Here is a 21785-nt window from a genome sequence, read left to right on the forward strand (position 1 = left end):
TGCTCCCAATGTCCAGCCAAGGGCTTTGTCTGTATTCTAACCTCCCAAACCCAAACCCAGGTGTGATAAGTACAATGCACAACCCATTTGCATTTAAAGTTTCGGTTTTCTTGGAGGGTTGGCATTGGCATAGGAAGATAATCATTCTCTCTCTTGCTCTGTAACTCTAGGGAGCTCACTTAGTACTTCTGAGCTACAATTCCCCCCCCACCCCCCCGCCCACCAGACACTTTCACCGTCTGTCTACAACAGGAACAAACAGTATTTATGGCAAGTGTTTAGAACTACTCCATGTCCCTCACCCTTGATGGGAATTCTCTCTTCTCTGGTTTCATTTGGGTGCTTTTTTTTTTTTTCCATTTGGGTGCTTTTGCAAGACAGAAACTCAAGTGATGAGGACAGAGATATGAACCCAAGATGGGAGGCCATGGCATTTTCCCAGAAAAGGGCTGAACTTGACTCTCAAAAGAAAAGAAAAGATAGAAACACAAGTTTGTTTCTAGGAATTTATCCTTCAACTTACAAGCACATACTCTTCAAGATGCACTGAGAGACAGAAAGTTTCTATAGAGGGTGTAGAAAGCTGCCATTTGTGTAGAAAATAAAATAATGTACACACGCACACAATCGCCGAATCAGAAACCGTCTATCTCTAGCACTACAAGCAACTAGTAACATGGATTGCACCAGATGGGATCGTGAGGACTGGGGTAGAAAAGAGCCTTATTCTCATTGTATGCCATGGATTTTGTAAAATGTGCCTGTACTGCCTACACAAACAAAAATGTTCATTGAAAAGGAGAAAGGCAGAACTGTAGAAAGCAGGAGAAAGAGCTCAGTTTGGGAGCTGGTTTTGGGTGGAGACAGAGAGTGAATGGTAGAGAAGGATGGTGGGGGCAACTGCAGGGTACGAGAGATGTTGAAAGTAAGTTTAATATCCTGTGAGAAAAGCCAGTAGAGAGTGGAATTGCTTCAAGTCACTGTGAGTTGATGTGAAACATAAAGAGACTGGACCACATGGGACCCTGATGTATATTTGGGTTTCACCTTTCATAAACAAGTTGGGCTGGACAAGCTATGTGGGCACTCTGGAGCCAACTCTCTGGACTGTTCTGTTCCATCTTGCCCAGTCCCCTTTGAATATTAGACTTCAAACCCCTGGAGCATTTGATAGGACAGACTGAGCTAGATAATTGGGGTAGAAGTCTCACTAGCCTGACAGATGGAGGGAATCATTGGAGATTGTCTTTCTCCTCTCTCTATCCCTCTCTCCTTCCCCAACTGTTCTGTCTTGCTGCAATCCTGGAGGGCTTCCTGTGGGAGGCCCCTCCTATCCCCTGCTCAGCTCCTTCTTTTGAATCCTGTTCAATTGTGGGTAAAAGCACAGCTGGAGGTGGGGGAGCTTTGCATGAGTTTGATGGGGAGGGATGAGGGACAGAAATTATGCCCAGGATCCAAATTTCCTTCAACCCCTAGGTCTGCTTGTACTCATCTGTCTGATGGCTTCTTTCTCTCCCTCTCATCCCTGCCTCCCTCCTCTCCTTCCTGTTTCTCTTTGTCTCCTTGTCTCTTTGTCTCTGTCTCTGATCTCATCTTTTGATCTTGCTTTTGTTTCTGTTTTCTGTTTGGTCTCTTGATCTGTCTCTTTCGCTCTCTATCTTTGCCCTTCCTCTTTGGCTCGCTCTTTCTGTGTCTCTCTCCTCTCTGTCTCTCTTGTTACATTTCTATTTTGGTGTGTCTCTCTGTGTCTCTGTCTCTCCCTTCTCCCTACTCTCTACCCGTCTCCCTTCCCTTTCTTTGTCTCTCTCCACAGTCAAAAAAGCCAAGTTTGATGGTGCTCAAGGTAAGTGCCCTCTATTCCTGTCCTGTCCTGTGTTGTCTGTCTGTGTCTTGGAGAGATAGCGGAGGGGGTCTGAGCCAGTGATAGGGGACTTGGGCTGCATGTCTGCTGAGCGTCACAGAGTGTCAGACTTGGCCTGCAATCCCAAAGTCTCCCCAGCCATCTCCTGGAGAATCCAATGGAGGTGGTGTTCACCTTGACTCAGGGGCCCTTCCCAGGACCCTAAGAGACAGGGTGGGGATACTTAGATCTGTCTACAGGTGGGAAAAGTGAGGCTCAGAGAAGTGAAGAGAGTTTCCTACTGCCAATTTTGTTCCACTATCTGGGGCCTCAGTCTTCCCAGCTAAAAACCCAAAGCTATTGTACCCAGTAATTTCTAAGCTGCAAGATTAGGCATCCCAAAATTCCACATCTCCTTTTACCAAGACCCTTCCCTTGGGCTCTGCGGGACTGGCGGGGAGGGACTCTGGGGTTTAAGCACAGAAACAGCTCAGTTTATTTGACCTCGTTATTGGACTGAGGCCCCAAATACACGGAGACCCTGGGGGATCACAGCAGGGTCATCTAGAGCTTGAGAATGGGCACAGGGGGTCCCCGAACCCCTATGTTGACCTCCACTCTCACCACCACAGAGAAATTCAACACGTACGTGACCCTGAAAGTGCAGAATGTCAAGAGCACGACCATCGCTGTGCGGGGCAGCCAACCCAGCTGGGAGCAGGATTTCATGTTGTGAGTCTGCAGTGACTGGGCTAGCATGGCCTGGCACCTCCCTGGTCCCACAGAGCAGAGCCGGACACTTGCATGTCGTCTGGGCATCCACTCCCTCCTCCCTCGGCCCCATGTCCGGCCATTAGCATTGCCTCCAAAGCCCTTCCTAAATCCAGTTGCTTCCCTTTATCTCCATGGCCACCAGCCAAGTCCCTGCTGCCCGCCAGCCTCCGCCCCTGGCCTCCTGCTGCTGCCCGCCTCCTGCCTCCCAGCAATCTGTTCTCCTCCAGGCAGCCAGGGGGATATTTTTAAAACTGCAAATCACATCCTGTCACTCTCAAAACTTGCCCGTGGCTCATGGCTTGTGAACCTCAGAACAAAACCCACACTTCTCTCCACAACACCCTCTTTCCAGGCCTGGCCCCTGTGACCTGCCAGTATCTCCCTCCATCACTCCTGGCTCACCTGCCCCAGCCACCTCCACCTCTGGACCATTCCCCCAACATGTCCAGCTTTTTCCCATCCAGGACCTTTTCGCTTGCTCTTCTCTCCTCCCCACTCCCTCCAGCAGGGTCCTTCTCCGTCCTCCGAATCTCCATTGAGTCACCTCCTTAGGGAAGCCCTCCTTGACCACCATCCCCAAGCTGCCATTGGAGAGTAATTTTAGGCCTAGCCACCAAATATCACTTTAGTCATTTGTGTGATTTCTTGACACATTTCTGGTTCCTGGTTGCGGACTGTGAGCTCTAGGAGGGTGGGTCCCAGTTGGTCTCTGTCTCCACTGTGAGTCCCACCCCCATGCCAAGGACAAGGCCTGGCACACAGCAGGTAGCTCAATAAGTATTTGCCTAACAACTGAAAGAATTCAAGACCTGGACCCTCCCCTCAACCTGGAGCCACTCAGGGCCTCATATTACTTCCCATCTTCTCTGATGATGACCAACAACATGTTTTATGCCCTCTTCTAAGACTTTGTTTAAATCCGTTTTCCCCACAGCCCTGAGAGGGAGAGTGCTAATCTACTCCTCATTTTACAGAAGAAGAAACAGAGGACCAGAAAGGCCAAACCACTTGCTCAGTGTCACACAGCCTACACTTGGCAGAGCTGATATATGAACACACACAGCCCTCAAATTCCTGAGCAGTGCTTGGCTGCGGACTAGCGGTGATGGAGGCCATGAGAGAACTCAGAGTCAGGATCTTGAAACGGAGGAGTTTGGGGAAAGAGGGGAGGAGCTGGCCCTACAATTCTAGGGAAGATGTGAAGGGAAGAGACAGGGTAGTCCCCAACTCCCTGAAAGCCTATTACTGAATGACCAGGTCACAGCTATATGCCAGGAGAACATTCATTAAGATAAATCTTTGGTAAATTGGTAAATTCAGTGAGCTGGACATTCACCAAGGATTTCCCCCAAATCTGCATATTTCAGGGTGAGTCCTGCAAGGAAAGTGCCTAGAGATGGTATTATTCATGTTCTCATGCATGTCCCCATATGATTGAATAGAGATGACCCTGGGAAGGATGGAGACATCCTGAATACCCTCATCGTGGGGTAATAAGGAGCCACAGAGGGTGTCTGAGCCTCTTCCTCACTTAGCAAGTACTCTCGGGGTCTGAGGGCTCAAGGAAGGGCCAAGGGAGTTGGCGATACAAGAGATGTGTGATGTATTTCCCCACTCCTTCCTTCCCAACTTGTAATCCTGGTTCTGCTATGATACCCTGAGCATGTAACTTAACCCTTTGGCCTCAGTTTCCCTTCTGTAAAACAAGAACCACTGTGTTACCTTCCTGGTAGGACTCACCCAGGCCTGGATTTGAATTCCAGTTGGCTGTGTGTCCTAAGGCAGGTGAACTGAACTTTCTAAGACTTTACTCCCTCATTCTTACCCCATCATGCCCCTCCCCTCTCTCCACAGCGAGATTAACCGCCTGGATTTGGGGCTGACAGTGGAGGTGTGGAACAAGGGTCTCATCTGGGACACCATGGTGGGCACCGTGTGGATTCCCCTGCGGACCATCCGCCAGTCCAACGAAGTGAGTGGAGGGCCAAGGGCTGGGGAGGAGTGCCTTGGAGGAGCCCAGAGGCCAGTGGCCTTCACAAGATGAACGTGTATCTCTCTCCCCCAACAACGTTTGTGACGGTGGTTCCAAAATCACCAGGGTCTGAACTCCTTCCATCTTGTTGCTCTGCCTTTCTAGGGAGAAAGCAGCCCAGGATGGCTGCTGGAGGATCCCCATTACATCTGCATTGCCAACAAGGGAAGAAAATGTGGCAAGGGAGGGGGCTCACCCTCTCGGTTAAGGGCCTAACCTGGAAGCTGCTCACAGCACTTCACTCACATCCTATTGGCTAGAACTTAGTCACGTGGACACTTAGCTGCCTGGGAAATGTAGTCTTAAGCTGCACAGTCCTGGGCTCTGCTGCTAATGTATTTCTATGGAAGAAAGGAGAAGGGTTATTATGGGTAATTAGCACTCTGTGCTGGGAGAAGGCTACAACAGTCCTGAAGGTACTCGATAATAACCTTGGCCTCCTCCCTCGCCTCCTGGCCTTACATCTCACCCCTTCCACTCAGACCCTTCATGCTGAGCCCACCGGGATCTTAACCACCCTAGGACCGTTCCTTGCCATCCCCGCTCATCTCCTTTGGGATGCCTTCCTGATGGCACTCGCTTACATTGCCAGCTCATCTCCCCTGCCCCTCTCCAACTTCCACCCCTTGTAGGCCCCAAAGATGGTCTCTGAACCTTCGCATGTGCTGTTCCCTGGGCTTCAAGTATCCCTTCCATCACCCTCTAAGCTCAGCCCCCATGGCCTCTCCTCCTGGAAACTTCCCTAACTTCCCTCTGAATACCCCAGCCCCACCCCACCCCACCCCTGGCTCTGTCCTGACCTCTCCAGGTTGGAGGTTAGTGTGTCATGCTCTGTCCCCTGCGACCGCAGCACTGGTTTGTTCACTTTCGGTGGGGAGTTCTCTCATCTGCCCATGACAGATGAGGCGTAGCTGTGCAAACTTGGGACCACCCCTGCCTGGCCCCACAGGGCCTGCTCTCTGGGTCCCTGCCTCTGGGTTTCTTGGACCCACCATGTTGCCTTGGACCGGAACCTTCTCTCTGTTTCCTTGTCTGTAACGTGTGGGCATGACCCTTGCTCTTGGGGTGAGGGTGAGATGAGGGGAAGGGCATCTTCTGTGAGAGTCGGGGGACTGCTGGTCAGCATGTAGCAGATCCCTGCTCCACCCTGCATCACTTTGGACACTGTCACCCCGCCCCAATCCCCAGGAGGGCCCCGGAGAGTGGCTGACACTGGACTCTCAGGTCATCATGGCGGACAGTGAGATCTGTGGCACCAAGGACCCCACGTTCCACCGCATCCTCCTTGACACCCGCTTCGAGCTGCCTTTAGGTGAGTGTGGGGTGGGGGGACAAAGGACCCTCACCAGCCCCAGGGGAATGGCCAGGACTGGGTGGGTTCAGACTGCCCTTCCTTCTGAGGATGAAGTTTCCGTCCCTGGAAGACAGAGTGTCCCAGCTGCAGCGAGTCAGAAGGGCAGGCACCTGTCACGTGCAGAGCACACCACAGCCCCCCCAGGTCACCAAGGGCCAGCAAATGCTCCTTGATCCATAGGAGTTGGGTCTGAACTGACCGGGGCTGGTCCTTGGTGAGGTCTTAGACCACAGGGTGAGCTGGAGATAGGAGGAGAAGCAAACAGAGACAAAGAGACATGTAGAGCAAAACAGCAGAGACACAGAGAGGCCTCTCTTCTTCTCTTGGAAGCAGCTCAGTTCTCTCCACAGCATTTTTCCAAGAACCCATGGCTTCTCCACCCTTCAAATGCTAGGAGGCATCTCCTCTCTCATCTTCCATTCATTCCCAAGGCAGCTCTGGGGCGGGGGAATGGGACACCACATTGTCTTCCCTTCCTCTTCCTCCGCCCCCGTGAAACCAGCCCATAGACCAGCAGGCTGCCCTGGCTGGAGGCGGAGGGGCAGGGAGGGGTTCCAGACTCACAGCCAGGGCTCTGCTTCCAGACATCCCAGAGGAGGAGGCACGCTACTGGGCCAAGAAGCTGGAGCAGCTGAATGCCATGCGGGACCAGGATGAGGTAAGCATTGGAGGGGGGGCTCTGTTCTTCTTGTGCTTGTCCCTCCCTCTGTCTCCCCACGTCCTCTGCTTTCTGTCTCTGTTTTGCTCTCCACTTATCTGCCTCTGTGTCTCTAACTGGACAAAATCAGAGCCTCATTTGGTGCCTTCTCAAAGCACGGAGGACATCAAAGAACACACAGTCCACCAATGATGAAACGCTTTCAATCCGCTGGAGTCCTGCCCTTGCCAGATACCCCCAAGGAGACACGGGGCCCCGCAGCAGCCCTCACCTCCGTTCTCTGCCCCACACCCCTCAGCTGCTTGGTTCATACTTTTGGACTTTTCAAAGTTCTCCCCCACCAGTTTGGTCTCTATGCCCCTGTTCTTCCATGGCAACCCCCTTCTTCTTGGCTTTGTATCATCACAGTGCAAAGACCCAGCGGGGGTCAGAGGGCAGCCTTTGAAGGCGAAGGCTGAGAAGAAAAAGCAGGTGAGACCAAAGCTCTCTTTAGTGAGAGGTGGAGTGCCAAAAGGCAACCCTCACATTATAATAGATTTTGTCCAACCTCATCCCTCCTGATCTTTCTTCTGCTCCTTGCCTCAGTTCCCCCCACTGCTCTCTCTTTCTTCCACTTATACTTGTTTCTTTCCCTTATCTGTGTTTCTTTCTTTTTCTGTTCCTGTTTCTCTCTGTTTCTGTGTCTCTGTGTGTGTGTGTGTGTGTCTGTGTGTCTGTGTGCGCGTGCGCGAACGCGCGTCTGTCTTTTTTTGTGGACATCTGTATCCTTCTCCTGCAGACAGAGTGATTTGGGAGGCAGGGGTAGTCAGGATGGAACAGAGCAGAGGACCACCTTGGTCGTCTGGCTTCTGGCCCCTCCTGAGAGGAACTCTCTCTCCTTCCCTCCTTCTCAGTATTCATTCCAAGATGAACAAGACAAGCCTCTCCCTGTCCCCAGCAACCAGTGTTGTAAGTACCTCTCAATTCCTCCCTGGGCATCAAATGAAACCTCTTCCTTCCCCTACCCATGGCTGTCCTGTGTAACAGGCCACCCCCCCCCCCACCCAGAAGAACAGATCCTAAGAACACACAGTATTTGCTCGTGGTTCTGTGGAAAGAAAAGATCCAGGGCTTGGATGTGAGTCTTGCCTTGCTGTGGGGTCACAGGCATGCCGGTGTCCCTTTCTGATCTGCAGAGTCCCTCTCTTTGAAAGAGGGCATTTGACAGTGCCCTCACTCTGAGGGCTTGGAAAGGCACAAGAGAGTCTACTAGAGATTTGGAAAACACTTTGCAGACCCTTTAATTCCATTCATCAGATCCTGAATGAGGACCTATAGCTCATTTGACAAACTTTCCTGGGGCCCCCACAGACCGCATTCCCCCAAAGCAGCCTACAGTCTGGTGGTGTAAACAATCTTGTTAACACAGATACAACAGGCACACATACAATGGATGAAGGTTTTTTCCTCTGCCCATTTTCTTAGATAGAGAAACTGAGGCCCAAGAGGAGAAGTGACTTGCCCAAGGTCACACACCCAGCAGGAGACAGAGCTAGGATTTGAACTCAAGGTCTGAGGGGCTCCAGCTTTGCTTTTCTTTCCGCTGCTCTGCGTCTATGGACAATGTTGGTTACGTTCCTCTGATTACCGCCTCTCCACTAAGGCTGAATTTCTCGGGAGTGTTTATCCTTCTTGGCCCTGTGGATACTCAGAAACACCCAGGCCAGTTCTGCATGGGCCAAGGAGATGTCTGTCCCCTAAAAGCGCCCTCTGAGTCCCCTGGAGTGGGGAGGAAGTGACAAATCATATAGTCTCAGGGCAGAGCCCCACCTGACATTTTGACCCCACCTTTCGACCTCTTTCTCCTTTTCCATCTGCTTCCCCCTCCCCCTTTCATCCCTTCTCACAGTCTCCCCTATATCCATTGTCAAACCCCATATGCCCAGGATGGTAATGATGGAGCCCGGTGGGTGGAAGGGCTGGGGGACTGCAGTTGGGAGCCCCATTTCCACACTAATTTGGGGGTGCTATTGAGAAAGTCCTCTGACTTCCCTACTTGGGGAGGGGTCATCACTGCCCTAAGAAACTACTAACCCCCCACTGGTGAATGGGGTCACTGAAGGACTGGGGGGGGACGGTGTCAGACAAGTGGAGGCAGGAGCAGATGACTAAGAACAAACACCTGGGCAGGTGGACTGACCTGAGGATTGGGTTCAATTTGGGAATGGAGACCTACCGCCAGCACTTACCTCCAAGTTCTCTTGAAAATGTTTCGTCACCGCCATTTCTTGGAGGAGGCAGCCAAGTGTCAGAGGAGACAGGATTCCGGTCCAAGGCACTTTTCCAAGATGCCATGTGCTGAGGATGAGGGGATGAGGGAAGATGTGGTTCTCTCCCTGGTCCTCAGAGGCTGTGTGACTTTAGGCTGCTCACTCTACCTCTCTGAGCCCTGTTTCTTCACCTGTAAAATGAGCAGAATGATTAAAACCCACCCATCAGTGGTGTTTCAAAGTTTAGGTTTCTAGTTCAGTGTTTCTTTCCTTGTATTCCAGAAGGGGGAGGGAAAGAGTGGGGAGTGCTTACTCCAGAGTTCAGAGTCAGAAAACCCTGGGCCAAAGTGCCCCCTTTATTACTTCCTGGCTGAACTTATGGCCTCTGTGAAAAATGGGGATATCCCGCCTTCCTCCCAAGGTGATGATCAAAGGTGTCACAAATGTCAGTGATTAAAGTGATATTCTGAGAAGATACTCAGGGCAGGAGGGGATCGGGGTCCTGGGGTGGGAGGAGGAGATGGGGAAAATGAGGAGGATGGGGGAGTCCCCCTCCCCATGCCCCCCATCTGCCTGCTCCCTTTTATTATCTCTGCCCCTTCTCTTTGTAGGCAACTGGAATTATTTTGGCTGGGGTGAGCAGCAGAGTAAGTACTCAGCTTGATGTTCTGGGAGGCCATGGGGAGGTGGGTGCCTTGGCCACCCTGAGGCCCCCGCCTCACCACCAAGGACGCAGGGAGCCTATGACGGACACACTGGGGCCTGAGGACTCGCAAGGCCCTTCCTGTGCCCTCCTGTCCCTTGACATTAACGTCTGTCTTGAGGGTCCTGCTCTGTTTGGTGGGGAGTGGGCACCATTATTGGGGTGGACAGACTCAGCTGGGAGGAGTGGGCCCTTAGACCAGAGATCTGCCTGTCTCCAGCTGGGCACTGTGACCCTTCCCCCCTGTTCCCCATGTATAATGTCATCTCCTCTCCTGTGACTCCTTCCTCTTTTTGTCTCCCCATCTTCCTCCTCCACCTGGAAATGGGCCCCAATGTTACTTGGCAGTGGTAGGTATGGGGTGAGAGGTTCTCAGAAGAAGCAGCTGGGCAGGAGCCCCCAGGCACTTATCATTCCAGAGACCTCAGCTTCCAGAGTTCCCCACCATCTTCCTCCAATCTAACCCCCGGTTGAAGGAAATAAGTAACCCTCACCGCCCCCCCCCCACGCAACTCGATGTTCATTTATTCCCTGAGCAATAAACTCATTTTCCCCATGTCCTGCCCCTTCCAGGAAAATCTAGTCTTCTAGCCTGAGCATGAATCTACCTCCTTCCCTCTGCCCCGCCCACTGGGTGCTCAGATCCTAATGGACAACTTCCACTATGCCTTCCCTTCAGGACCAGGGAAACTGCTTACAGATACTTTGATCCAAAACAACTTGTCAAAAGCCAATTTGGCCCAAATAGGCATTTGGCAAACAAGAATTCTTGGTTAACAAACAGTTTGCCACAAACAAACAATGCAGTCAAAAACAAGCACATTTTTGGCTGAAACCAATTTGGCAAAAGCTGAAAATTATGACAGTTGGGTCATTTCGTTAAAACCAGAGTGGCTGGAAATGCTTATTGGGAATCAGGCAATTTGGTCAAGAACTATTTGGTAAAAAGCAGAGTCTGGGTGAAAGCAGAAAGAATCCAGTAGGAAGCAATTTGCCCCAAAACAAGACAGTTTGTCAGAAAAAAACTAATAATTTGGCTAACACGCCCACAGCCCCATGCAGTTTGGTTGGAAACACCTTGGCTCAGTCAAGGACAGTTTGGTAGAAAGAATGCCCGTTTGGCTTAAGACTATCTACCCAGGTAATTGGGTAGAAAACGAGTTGGTCAAAGGAGCAATTTGGTGACACTGACAAATTGTCCGGAGTTCCCTTGGGGGACTGTCTGGGTTTCAGACCCCCCGCTTTCATGGCCTCACAGTTACACCCTGATGCCTGCAGATCTGAGCCGTGGAAATTCACATCTGCTTCTGCCTAAAATGGCAGCACTGGTGGCGCACAACACATCAATCGGATGGCGGCCACAGATGATGGGGACAGGATAAAAAGCCTGTAGGTCACAGTGGCCCAAGTCAGCTGAGAAACCAGGAAGTCAGAATTACCTTGGGGAGGCTGGCTTTGCTAGCTGAAAATGAAGTTAAGGTTTCTCAAAAGGCAAAATAGGTTTGAGAATGAATCCAACTAGCTTTCTATGTGAAGGGTGAAATTAATTTTTTCAACAGTTTACCACATTTTAAAAAATGGACCTATTTGTCAAATATATAGAAACGGACACGATTAGTTGGAAAAAAATTAGAAGGTTAAAATAATACAGCAAGAAAAACATACAAACAACTGGGAAATAAGCAAAAAAACCTTACAAGGATAAAAAGGGGCAGACCACCCCTTTGGCAACTAATGTGACCAGTAAGTTGATGCCACGGACAAGAGCCATAAGCCACCCAGTCAGGGTTTTGATTTATTTATTTATTTATTTATTTATTTTTGCAGCCCATTTGTTTTCGAGTGTTGCTTTCTATTTTATTTTATTTTATTGAGAGAAGGAGAGAGAGCATGCGCAGGTATGCCTGCATGCAGGCGAGGATGAGGAGGGGCAGAAGGAAAGAATTTTACGCAGACTCCCCACTGAGCGCAGAGCCAGACTGGGCTCCATCTCATGACCCCAAGTTCATGACCTGATCCAAAATCAAGGGTGAGACACTTAAGTGACTGAGCCACCCAGGTGACCCTCGTGTTGCTTTCTAAATAAATTGAGTCTCTCCCATCCCACCACAATCTAACATCCTTCCATACTGTCCCCTTTTTATCAAGGAAAACAAACCAAATGAAAACGTCCTTCAATTCTAATAAAACACCTGAAGTTCAGCAATTCCACTCTGTTGCATTTTAGTGAAGATTCTGAGTGTGTGGTGATCTTTCCTACCTAAGAATCTAATCCTTTTTGAGGGCTACAATATCTGTCAGAGCCGCTTCTTTGTTCCGACACATGTGAGTTCAGATCTAGGATCCGCATCCTCGGACATCATGAAATCTCTGAGTGTTAAAGGAAATTTATACTCCACCTTGTCCTCCTGATCGCCCTCTAAACATCCCCCGGAGTGTTTGTGTGACTCACTGCCTGATGGAAAAACTCATCTTGTTTTCAGAAAGCCTGGACTTTAGCAAAGTCCATTTTCACATTTGAGCTGAAGGACACCCTCCAATTTGTCCTTGTCCTCCTCATATTGTAGGACCTACTCTGGACCCCCAACTATGAACCCAGTCTGACTGGCAAAGCAAGGTTTTCGCCTCCCTTATCATAATGCCTCTGCTTCTATTAACATGGCCCAAGATCCTTCATTCATTCTGGCAAAGATTCCTCTTTTTGGGTTAGCAGCCAGTGAAGACTCCCTAGTCTGAGAAGTCTGAGAGACTGCGTTGGCCTCCATGGTGTGCTTTCTCTCCCTCCCCTCCTCACTCTCTTCCCTCCCCTCCTCTCTCTTCTAGATGATGACCCTGATAGTGCAGTGGATGACCGTGACAGTGACTATCGCAGCGAGACAAGCAACAGCATCCCACCACCTTATTACACTACATCCCAGCCCAATGCCTCAGTCCACCAGTATTCTGTCCGTCCACCACCCCTGGGTTCCCGGGAATCCTACAGTGACTCCATGCACAGTTATGAGGAGTTCTCCGAGCCACGGGCCCTCAGGTGTGTGACCCTGGAGAAAGGGATCCGTGTGTGTGCATGTGCGTGTACATGGCTGTGAGTCCCAGAGTGGAGAGAGGAGTAGGGGACTTGGGCGAGCTGGAGGGGGAGGTCAGTGGGTCTAGGAAAGCAGCATCTGTACTTTCTTTTAGGTAATAGGGTCCTTTCTTTACCCTTGATCTTATAAGAAAATTTCCCAAGCTTGGTAAAAGGGGATCTGCTTTGGCTGAAGGAAGAGGGATAAGTCAGGAGGATCCTGAGAGGTGCCCCCAAAATATGGGGGTGCCTTGGCGCTCCCTTTAAGGGACCTGGTTTCTGTGTACTCTCTAACTGGGCAGGGGAACTGTGGGTAGGGGAAGAGACGGGCATTCATGAGGGTGGGTGAGGCATAGTGACATTGAAAGGAGCCCAGTAAGCAGCTGGTTCATGGTCCTGCCATGGTGCTGCCCGGTCCTCCCTAATGGCCCCACTCTGTGTTTCTGACTGGTGGCCATGGGCAAGGTGACACAGGAGCTATACCTTGAAAGTAGGCTGTCCCATATCTGTCCCCTAGGTGGGTCCCCTGGTCCTCACAAGCCATGCCACTGCCCTGTACAGGGTGCTGGTCCTCAAGCCTCAGAGGCTGACCCTTGTGCCTGCCGTCCTTCCTCGCAGTCCCGATGACCCCAGCCCTGGTTTCCAAACAGAACGATGGCAAACATGATATTGAGCAGACTGAATATTTGTAAAGCACTTAGAGTGGTATCTGTAAGTGCTACACTGGGACTGTTAGATACAAGGCACAAATAATAGCAGTTGGAGCTAACCATGCATCTGGCGCTGGACCGGCACCTTCCCTTCATCATCTCATTTTATTCTCTGGGTGAGAATACTATTGGTCCCACTTGGTAGACAGGGAATCAAAGCACAGAGAGGTTAAGTCACTTGTTTGAGGTCACACAGCTGGTAAGTCATAAGGACTAGTGTTTATGGGAACCTACTGGATACAAAGCAGTGGCCTGGTGTGATTTTTGGTTTTCCCTAAATATTTGTTCCCGGAAGAATACATCTCCTTCATGAAACACTTGCCTTCATTTGCATACTCAAGGTAGCTTCATGGGATTACGGGAACAAAGTTTCAATGTGTTGGAAACAGCTGAGAGTAAAAGATATCAAATATTAATAAACTATTAACTCTTTTAGAAGAAGGAAAAGTCCTCTCTTGGAGAAAATGAGCTGAGGAGTGACCATAGCATCAGACCCAGAGAAAATGCCAGGAAGTGTTTGGTTGGAGGAGTCTGTCTACTGTGAGCATTCCTGGAATAGAATGGGGGGTGTTGGAGAAAGAGGAGTCTCCTCCCCTCGTGCTGTGGTCAGGCCACACAGGGATGAGGGGAGAGCTTTCAGAAGGAGGAGAGGATGCAGAAGCAGAAATGGCCTGCATTCCCCTGAGAGTGACTCAAGCCACACTCCCCGGGCATCCTATGGCTATGCTGCCTAGTGCTGGGTGATCCAAAAGGCTAGGGATACAGAGCCAGACACAGACATTCCATTCCACAGGTTGGGGCTTGGCTGTAAGGAGGGATTGGACTGGATACTCTAGGAGTGGGGAAGGGTAGGGAGGGATTCCTGGAGGAAGGTGCCTGGGAGATGGCCCTTGTAGGATAAATGAGTCCAAGGCAGAGGAAATGGCTCAGCCACGGATTGGGGAGGTGCAAGGTGCCAGATGGTGCAGGCCCTCGGGTGGCTAACTCGGGGGCACGGGAGCCAGGGGAAGCATCTGAATGGGGTAAGAATTGTGTTGGGACTCAGTATGTCAGAGCCAGGATGGGAGGATGGCCCCAAAGCCAAGCCTGGGACAATGTATGTGGTGCCTGAGTTTGCAAGTGGACACTTCCAGAACCATGTTGGGATCCCTGTCCCAGGTTGCCCTCTTACCAGGGGCCCCAGAATGTGCTGGGCTGGACTTCAGAGGTATTCATCAGCAGTGGGACTTTGGAGTCCTTTCCACCCAAGTAATACCTGCTGATCCCCCACCTGCCTCCTTCCATCTATAGGGATGGGCACCAAAAAGCAATCAACTAAAGTCATAAACCAGCAAACGTTGGCTAGAGGGAGAAACCCCCATTTTGGTTGCTACAGCATCCCTGGAGCTGCCTGGGGAAAGGGGTTGCAGTCACTGAGAGTGGAGGAAGTATTTAAGGCAAGGCATGATGTTTGTTGAGTGACTGAGTGAATGATTATAAGGGGGATGAGGGGTGGCCCATGTGTCATGCTGCCCGCCCCCAGGCAGAGAGAGATTTCTTCCTAGTCATGCCCAGCACGATCCAGGGGGGCATATTAGGAGCATATAAAGACCTGACTTGGCCAGAGGGTGGGGGAAACTCACTCAAAGAAGGGACATTTCATTGGGCACCAAAGGATTTTGCCCAGAGGTGGGCAAGAGTATAAGATTTTGGAGGAACAGTGGGAAAGCTAATGTGGCTGGAGCACGGGGAGAGAAGGGAGCTTGTAGGGAGATGAGGTGGGGAGGCTGGAGGGTTTGGGCCACACTGGGTGTAGTCTGGGTGTGCCACATGGCACAGACTTTATTCCAAGGGCTCTAAAAAGCTATAGTAGGGTTTGGAACAGGGAGGTATGTAATCGCATTTATGACTTGAAGGAGTCCCTCTATGGCTTCCGTGGGAAGCGAGTAGTGTTGGGGATAGGACGGTGGGGCTGCACCTGGTAGAGGCTGCGGAGCCTGGATGAGGGTGGAGCCCAGGGTGCAAGGAAATGGATGCATTTTGCACGAGTTTTCAAGGCGGAGCTGGGGAGACCCCCGGCAGGGTTGGCTGTGAATGGAGGTTGAAGCAAGGAGTGGAGGCAGAGAGGCGTGGGACCCGGGGTCATCAAGAGCCAGGCGTGGCCATGTTCAAGTTTCAGGAACACTAAGTCTCCAAAGGCTGGAGATAAGGGCACTAACTGGGGTCCCCAGCACATGAAAGGAGCATTTGCAGCCTCCACGATGCATGGACAGGAGTGACGCCCAGTAGGTCATCAGTGATCACTAATGGCATCCATCGAGTTTCCTGCCTGTGTCTCCAGACCGGAAATGGCCCGGAAAGCCGAGATTTTTGTTTTTTCCATTCATGACTGTGTTTCCCGGGTCCGTAGGGCAGAATGTGATGCCCGGTAGGGACTTAACCAATACTGAGTGAATGACTGGGTGTTGGAAACTGTGTGACTGGGGCTGGGTCCAGCAGTGGCTCTGTGCCTCCGCCGCTGAGCCCCAGCTGGTTCCCACAGCCCCACCGGCAGTAGCCGCTATGCCTCTTCGGGGGAACTGAGCCAGGGCAGCTCTCAGCTGAGCGAGGACTTCGACCCGGACGAGCAGAGTCTACAGGGCTCTGAGATGGAGGACGAACGGGACCGGGACTCCTACCACTCCTGCCACAGCTCGGTCAGCTACCACAAGGACTCCCCACGCTGGGACCAGGATGAGGAGGAGCTGGATGAAGAACTAGATGAGGAGCTGGATGAGGACCTGGAGGACTTCCTGGAGGAGGAGGAGGAGCTGCCTGAGGAGGAGGAGGAGCTGGAGGAGGAGGAGGAAGTGCCTGATGACATTGGCAGCTACACCCAGCGGGAAGAGGTGGCAGTGGCTGAGCCCAAAGACTTTAAGCGTGTCAGCCTCCCACTGGCCGCGTTGGAGAAGGAGGAGAAGGCTCCAGCTGTACCTGCTGAGGCCCACGACATGGCCAAGGCAGCCCCTGAGCCAGCCGCCCCGGAGGAGGTGCCCACAACTGAGCGGGCACCTGAGCCTGAACCCCCCAAGTCTGAGGAGAGGTAAGGGGAAGGGACCACAGGGCTGTCACGGGGTCAGTGGTGCCGTGATGGGGTCAGCATGGACCTGGGGAATGGAGGGGAGTTTGTCACAAGGTCGTGGCTGGGGAAGCAGAAGGGACACTGATGCCATCAGAGGGGGTACAGATGGGCCGTTGTGTCTCTGAAGGGCCAGAGAGTCCACGGAGGGCCTGACGTCACTCCAAGGACTGGGGGTCAAGGGAGGGCCGGCCCTGGAGCCTCATGACATCCCTTGCCTCAGTTTCAGGCGACGAGAGGATGAGGAAGGCCAGGAGGGTCAGGACTCCATGTCCCGGGCCAAGGCCAACTGGCTTCGAGCCTTCAACAAAGTGCGTCTGCAGCTGCAGGAGGTGAGTGAAAGCCGCCACTTGCCTGGTCAGGCCCATGTCCCGCCCACACCCGTGCCGGGACCAGACTGCGTACCTCCCCGCCGCTCCCGTTCCCCTCCCACCCGCGGCCAGTTCCCAGGCCCCGCCCATACGAGCCACGACACGCCCAAGGACAGCTTGGCCACGCCCACTCCAGCGCCCACTCCACCTTCTCTGCACCTTCGTATATCCTGGTTTTTTCATGGCTCCGCCCACACCAACTTGGCCCCACCCACACTCTTCTCTGTCCTCCCCCCGCCGTTCCCCGCCCAGCCCCTGTCCAAAAGGACCCCTCTCTGGCCCTAGCTACACCTTGGCTTCATCTGTCTCCGGAAGGGCCGTTCTCTGTTCTCACCCGTGCCTGCCTGTCCTCTTCCCCAACCAACTGGCCCCACCAAGGTCCAGCCCAGTCTCCCCCATGGCAGCCCGGAATATTGAGGGGGGTAAGAAGGAGAGGTGAGCCGGAACCTGGAGCTAGGTCATGGGTATAACCATGTCGGGGGTCAAGTTCATGGGTAGGGGTAGAGGTTAGGGATGGGGATAGGGCTAGAGGTCAGAGTTAGGGCAGCAGTCAGAGATCAGAGGTCAGGGTTAAAATTGGTGTTAGGGGGAGGAATCATGCCTGGGATAGCATTGGGTAACAGTGTCAGGGCTGGGGAAAGTTCTGAGGTCTGGTCAGAGAAGAAATTAAGTGAAAGATAGGTTGGCATTAGGGTCAGGATGGCTGTTCAGAGGGCAGCAGGATTGAGGCCATTCATTTACCTCGTCAATTGCTCAAGCCACCCTAGGCTGGGGACAGAGCAGTGCCCTTGTGCAAGTGGCCCTTCCAAACTGGGGTGAGGCTGGCAATAGGAGATCCTAAACCAAATTCCCAAAGTCCTAGACCGTCACACATCAGAGCCGCAGAAACTTCAAATCAAATTTCTTATGTTTTAAAATGGAATTCTATTTTATTTTTAACGAAGTACTCCACCACATGATTCTAAAGGTAAAGGGTAGAAAAGAATATGCAGCGTAATGTCTATTGAATAACTTTCACTAAATCAGCAAATTAGATGAAAAAAAAAAAAAACAGCAGCTACTCTTATAATGGAACCAGCCATAGAACAAAAAGTAAATAAATAAATATGGGCAGACTCTCTGGGTTTCATAGGAGCATAAAACTAATCCACGACCATCAGGAAGACTCCCTGGAGGAGGAGACACTTAAGGAGAAGTGATATGCAAAATACATCAATAATACTTCCGAAGAGAGGGCTGGACCCTCTCCAATCTTTGCCCACCATGCCACCCTTTAGTTGAATCGGAGATGGGTGTGTCAACCCCGGGTCTGCCCTGAGATCCAAATGACGAATAGAGGCTGGTTGGGTGCAATAGGTGGGAGGGCATACAACGAGCTAGCACAGCTCAGGCAAAGGCCCTGGGGTACAAGATCAGATGAGAAGGTGAGGCTGGGTGAAGGACAGAACCTTATGAGGGTTTGAACCAGCCTGTGAGAATCCCAGGACTATAGAGCATGAGCACAAAAGAGGTGGGGAGCCTACCCTACCCTGGGGAGAGGCTCTCTCACAATGACCGTATCTCTCTGTCTGTCCCACAGGCCCGAGGAGAGGGAGAGATGTCTAAATCCCTATGGTTCAAAGGCGGGTGAGTAACGGAATTGTAGGGGTAGGAGGAAGTTTTGAACCTAGAGCTTGAGGCTGCTTTACATCATAGCCTCAGCCCCGTGAGGGAAGCAAGGGGTTCCATTTATTTATATATTTAAGATTTTATTTGTTTATTTGTCAGAGAGAGAGAGAGAGCACAAACAGTGGGAACGGCAGGCAGAGGGAGAAGTGGGCTCCTCCCTGAACAGGGAGGCCTATGTGGGACTCAATCCCAGGACCCTGGGATCATGACTTGAGCCGAAGGCAGACACTTAACTGACTGAGCCACCCAGGTGTCCCCAGGGGATTCCATTTAGAGGCGGGAGAGAGCGAGTGACAGATCGGGTGAAATCATGTAACCCCAGACAGAAACCAAAGGTAGTAACACATGGAATCCTTACAACAAACCCAGGAGGCCTGCTAACCCTATTTTACAGGTGGGGAATTGAATCCAAAGAGGTACATGCCTTGTCCCAGCTGCTTGCTTTATTCAAGACCATTCCCCTCCCCCCGCACCCTCCCCCTCCCCCGACTAGAAATAAATGCAGGATAAAGGAAAAGTCTAGGGCGCCTGGGTGGCTCAGTGGGTTAAGCTGCTGCCTTTGGCTCAGGTCATGGTCTCAGGGTCCTGAGATCTAGTCCCGCATCGGGCTCTCTGCTCCGCAGGGAGCCTGCTTCCCTCCCTCTTTCTGCCTGCCTCTCTGTCTACTTGTGATCTCTCTCTGTCAAATAAATAAATAAAATCTTTAAAAAAAAAAAGTCTATTTCCTGTAGTACACCTCTGTAATCCTGGAGTGATTTTTTTTTTTTGCTTTGATTCTGTTTTCATTTTATTTATTTATTTATTTATTTATTTATTTTTAAAGATTTTATTTATTTGAGAGTGACATAACGAGTGAGAGAGAGCACAAGTGGAGGGAAGAGGAAGGAAACAAGCTCCCCGCCAAGCAGGGAGCCCAATATGGGGCTCAGTCCCAGGATCCTGGGATCATGACCTGAGCTGAAGGCAGATGCTTAACCGACTGAGCCACCCAGGCGCACCTTGATTCTGTTTTTAAATATCTCAGATTATTGCTGTGGCTACTGGCTCTCTAATGATAATTATTTGGTCTTACATGGAGCAAGTTGCCGTATCTAATTTTTTAAGTTTCTAATTTTCGGGGCTTTCTTTTCCTTCAGCGTCTGAGTGGTGAGGTTAGAATATGTAAAAGATATTTTTAAAATTCCACTAATGTTTTAAAAATACCAGCAGGAAGGTGACTGCCTTCCCTTACACGTCCCTTGCACACAGAGGCATGAAGACAGAAGCTGTCGCTCCCAGATGAGCAGGTGTCCTGGGTGGGGAGCCCAGGACGCAGGGACTGACACGGGGATGTACGCGTGCTTTATGCAGGAAGTGCCCTTAAGAGAAATCTGTGAGGCGGGCAGGGCCAGGCCCGGGAAGCAGCCAGGCACGGGTGTAGTTCAGGAATCAGCACACCTCTGCCTGCTGGAGCATATGAATAGCATCCCAGGGCTTGTCAGGAGTCATTGGCTGCCAGGCATCTCTCTCATTGGACAATGAGAAGCTTCTGGGGAGGAGCCACACCTGAACCCTCTTTGAGATGAGAGCAGCTCTCAGTAAAGTGAATTCGTACAGGGCACAGAGCTCCTTCAGATCCACCAGCCACGCCAACACTGCCAAGAAGCCATAGCCTAGATTTCCAGTTCCTCTCTTCCCATCAGCTTTTTTTTTTAAAGATTTTATTTATTTTTTTGACAGACAGAGATTACAAATAGGCAGAGAGGCAGGCAGAGAGAGAGAGAGAGGAAGGGAAGCAGTCTCCTCGCTGAGCAGAGAGCCCGATGTGGGACTCGATCCCAGGATCCTGGGATCACGACTCAAGCCGAAGGCAGATACTTAATGACTGAGCCACCCAGGTTCCCCAAGACTTTATTTACTTATCCAAGAGAGAGAGAGAGAGCATGAGCAGGGAAAGAGGGACAAGCAGACTCCCTGCCAAGCAGGTACCCCGACATGGGGCTCGATTCTGAGACTCTAGGATCATGACCTGAGCTGAAGGCAGACACCTAACTGACTGAGCCACCCAGGTGCCCCATTCCAGAATAGATTTTATTTTTTTTTAAAGATTTTATTTATTTGAGAGCGAGAGCACTAGTGGAGGGGACAGGCAGAGCGAGAAGCAGGCTCCCGGCTGAGCAAGCTAGATCCCAGAGTCCGGGGATCATGACTGAGTCAAAGGCAGATGCTTAGCCAACTGAGCTATCTAGGCATCCCCAGAATAGATTTTAAATATACATATCTATTTCCAATTTTGAACAAAAGGAAAGGTTTCATGAATATCTTAGTATATTATTTAGTTTTGCTTAATTCAAATTTTCATTAAACGTAGGCAACAGCATCATCTCCCCATTTCCCAGATGAGGAAACTGACATCTAGTATCTTCATTCCCCAGGGCCACTATAACAAACTACCACAAACGGTTAGCTTAAAACAACAGAAATAGATTCTTCTACAGTTCCGGAGGTCAGAAATCCAAAATCAAGTTGCTGGCTGGCCCCTACTCCCTCCGATACCTGTAGGGGAGATCCTGTCCTTGCCTTGCTAGCTGCTAGTACTTGCTGACAATCCTCAGGATTCCTTGGTTTGTAGATGTGTCACTCTAAACTCTGCCTCTTGTCACATTGCTGTCTCTCTTTTATAAAGGGGCCCACCTAATCTAGTGTGACCTCATCTTAACTAATTATATCTGTGATGACCATATTTCTTTCTTTTGTTCTTTTTAAAAAGATTTTATTTACCGGGGTGCCTGGGTGGCTCAGTGGGTTAAAGCCTCTGCCTTCGGCTCAGGTCATGATCCCAGGGTCCTGGGATTGAGCCCCGCATCGGGCTCTCTGCTCTGCAGGGAGCCTGCTTCCTCCCCTCTCTCTCTCTGCCTGCCTCTCTGCCTACTTGTAATCTCTCTCTCTGACGAGTAGATAAATAAAATCTTTTTTTTTAAGATTTTATTTATTCATTTGAGAGAGAGACCGTGAGAGAGAGCATGAGCGAGGAGAAGGTCAGAGAGAGAAGCAGACTCCCCATGGAGCTGGGAGCCCAATGCGGGACTCGATCCCGGGACTCCCAGGATCATGCCCTGAGCCGAAGGCAGTCGTCCAACCAACTGAGCCACCCAGGCGTCCCAAAATCTTTTTTTTTTTAAGATTTTATTTATTTGACAGAGAGAGAGAAGCAGGCAGGCAGAGAGAGGGGGAAGCAGGCTCCCTGCAGAGCAGAGAGCCCGATGCAGGGCTCAATCCCAGGACC

At 51.1% G+C, this 21785-nt stretch overlaps 1 protein-coding gene across 6 annotated transcripts in view; it reads left to right on the plus strand.

Annotated features, from left to right (window-relative positions):
• Window positions 1–21785, plus strand: part of UNC13A (unc-13 homolog A) — a 63159-nt gene that overhangs the window by 7479 nt on the left and 33895 nt on the right. For 5 of the 6 annotated variants that reach the window (XM_047698149.1, XM_047698171.1, XM_047698176.1 and 2 more), the window contains exons 2-12: window positions 1814–1843; window positions 2473–2572; window positions 4469–4586; window positions 5835–5958; window positions 6585–6658; window positions 7552–7606; window positions 9519–9554; window positions 12434–12641; window positions 15906–16445; window positions 16705–16813; window positions 18432–18478. In XM_047698149.1, the coding sequence (XP_047554105.1) occupies window positions 1814–1843; window positions 2473–2572; window positions 4469–4586; window positions 5835–5958; window positions 6585–6658; window positions 7552–7606; window positions 9519–9554; window positions 12434–12641; window positions 15906–16445; window positions 16705–16813; window positions 18432–18478 (1441 nt within the window). The remainder of the gene's footprint in view (window positions 1–1813; window positions 1844–2472; window positions 2573–4468; window positions 4587–5834; window positions 5959–6584; window positions 6659–7551; window positions 7607–9518; window positions 9555–12433; window positions 12642–15905; window positions 16446–16704; window positions 16814–18431; window positions 18479–21785) is intronic. The other variant, XM_047698164.1, reaches the window with a different exon arrangement.

This window comes from Lutra lutra, chromosome 1 (assembly GCF_902655055.1).
Source record: "Lutra lutra chromosome 1, mLutLut1.2, whole genome shotgun sequence".
Taxonomy (NCBI): Eukaryota; Metazoa; Chordata; class Mammalia; order Carnivora; family Mustelidae; genus Lutra; species Lutra lutra.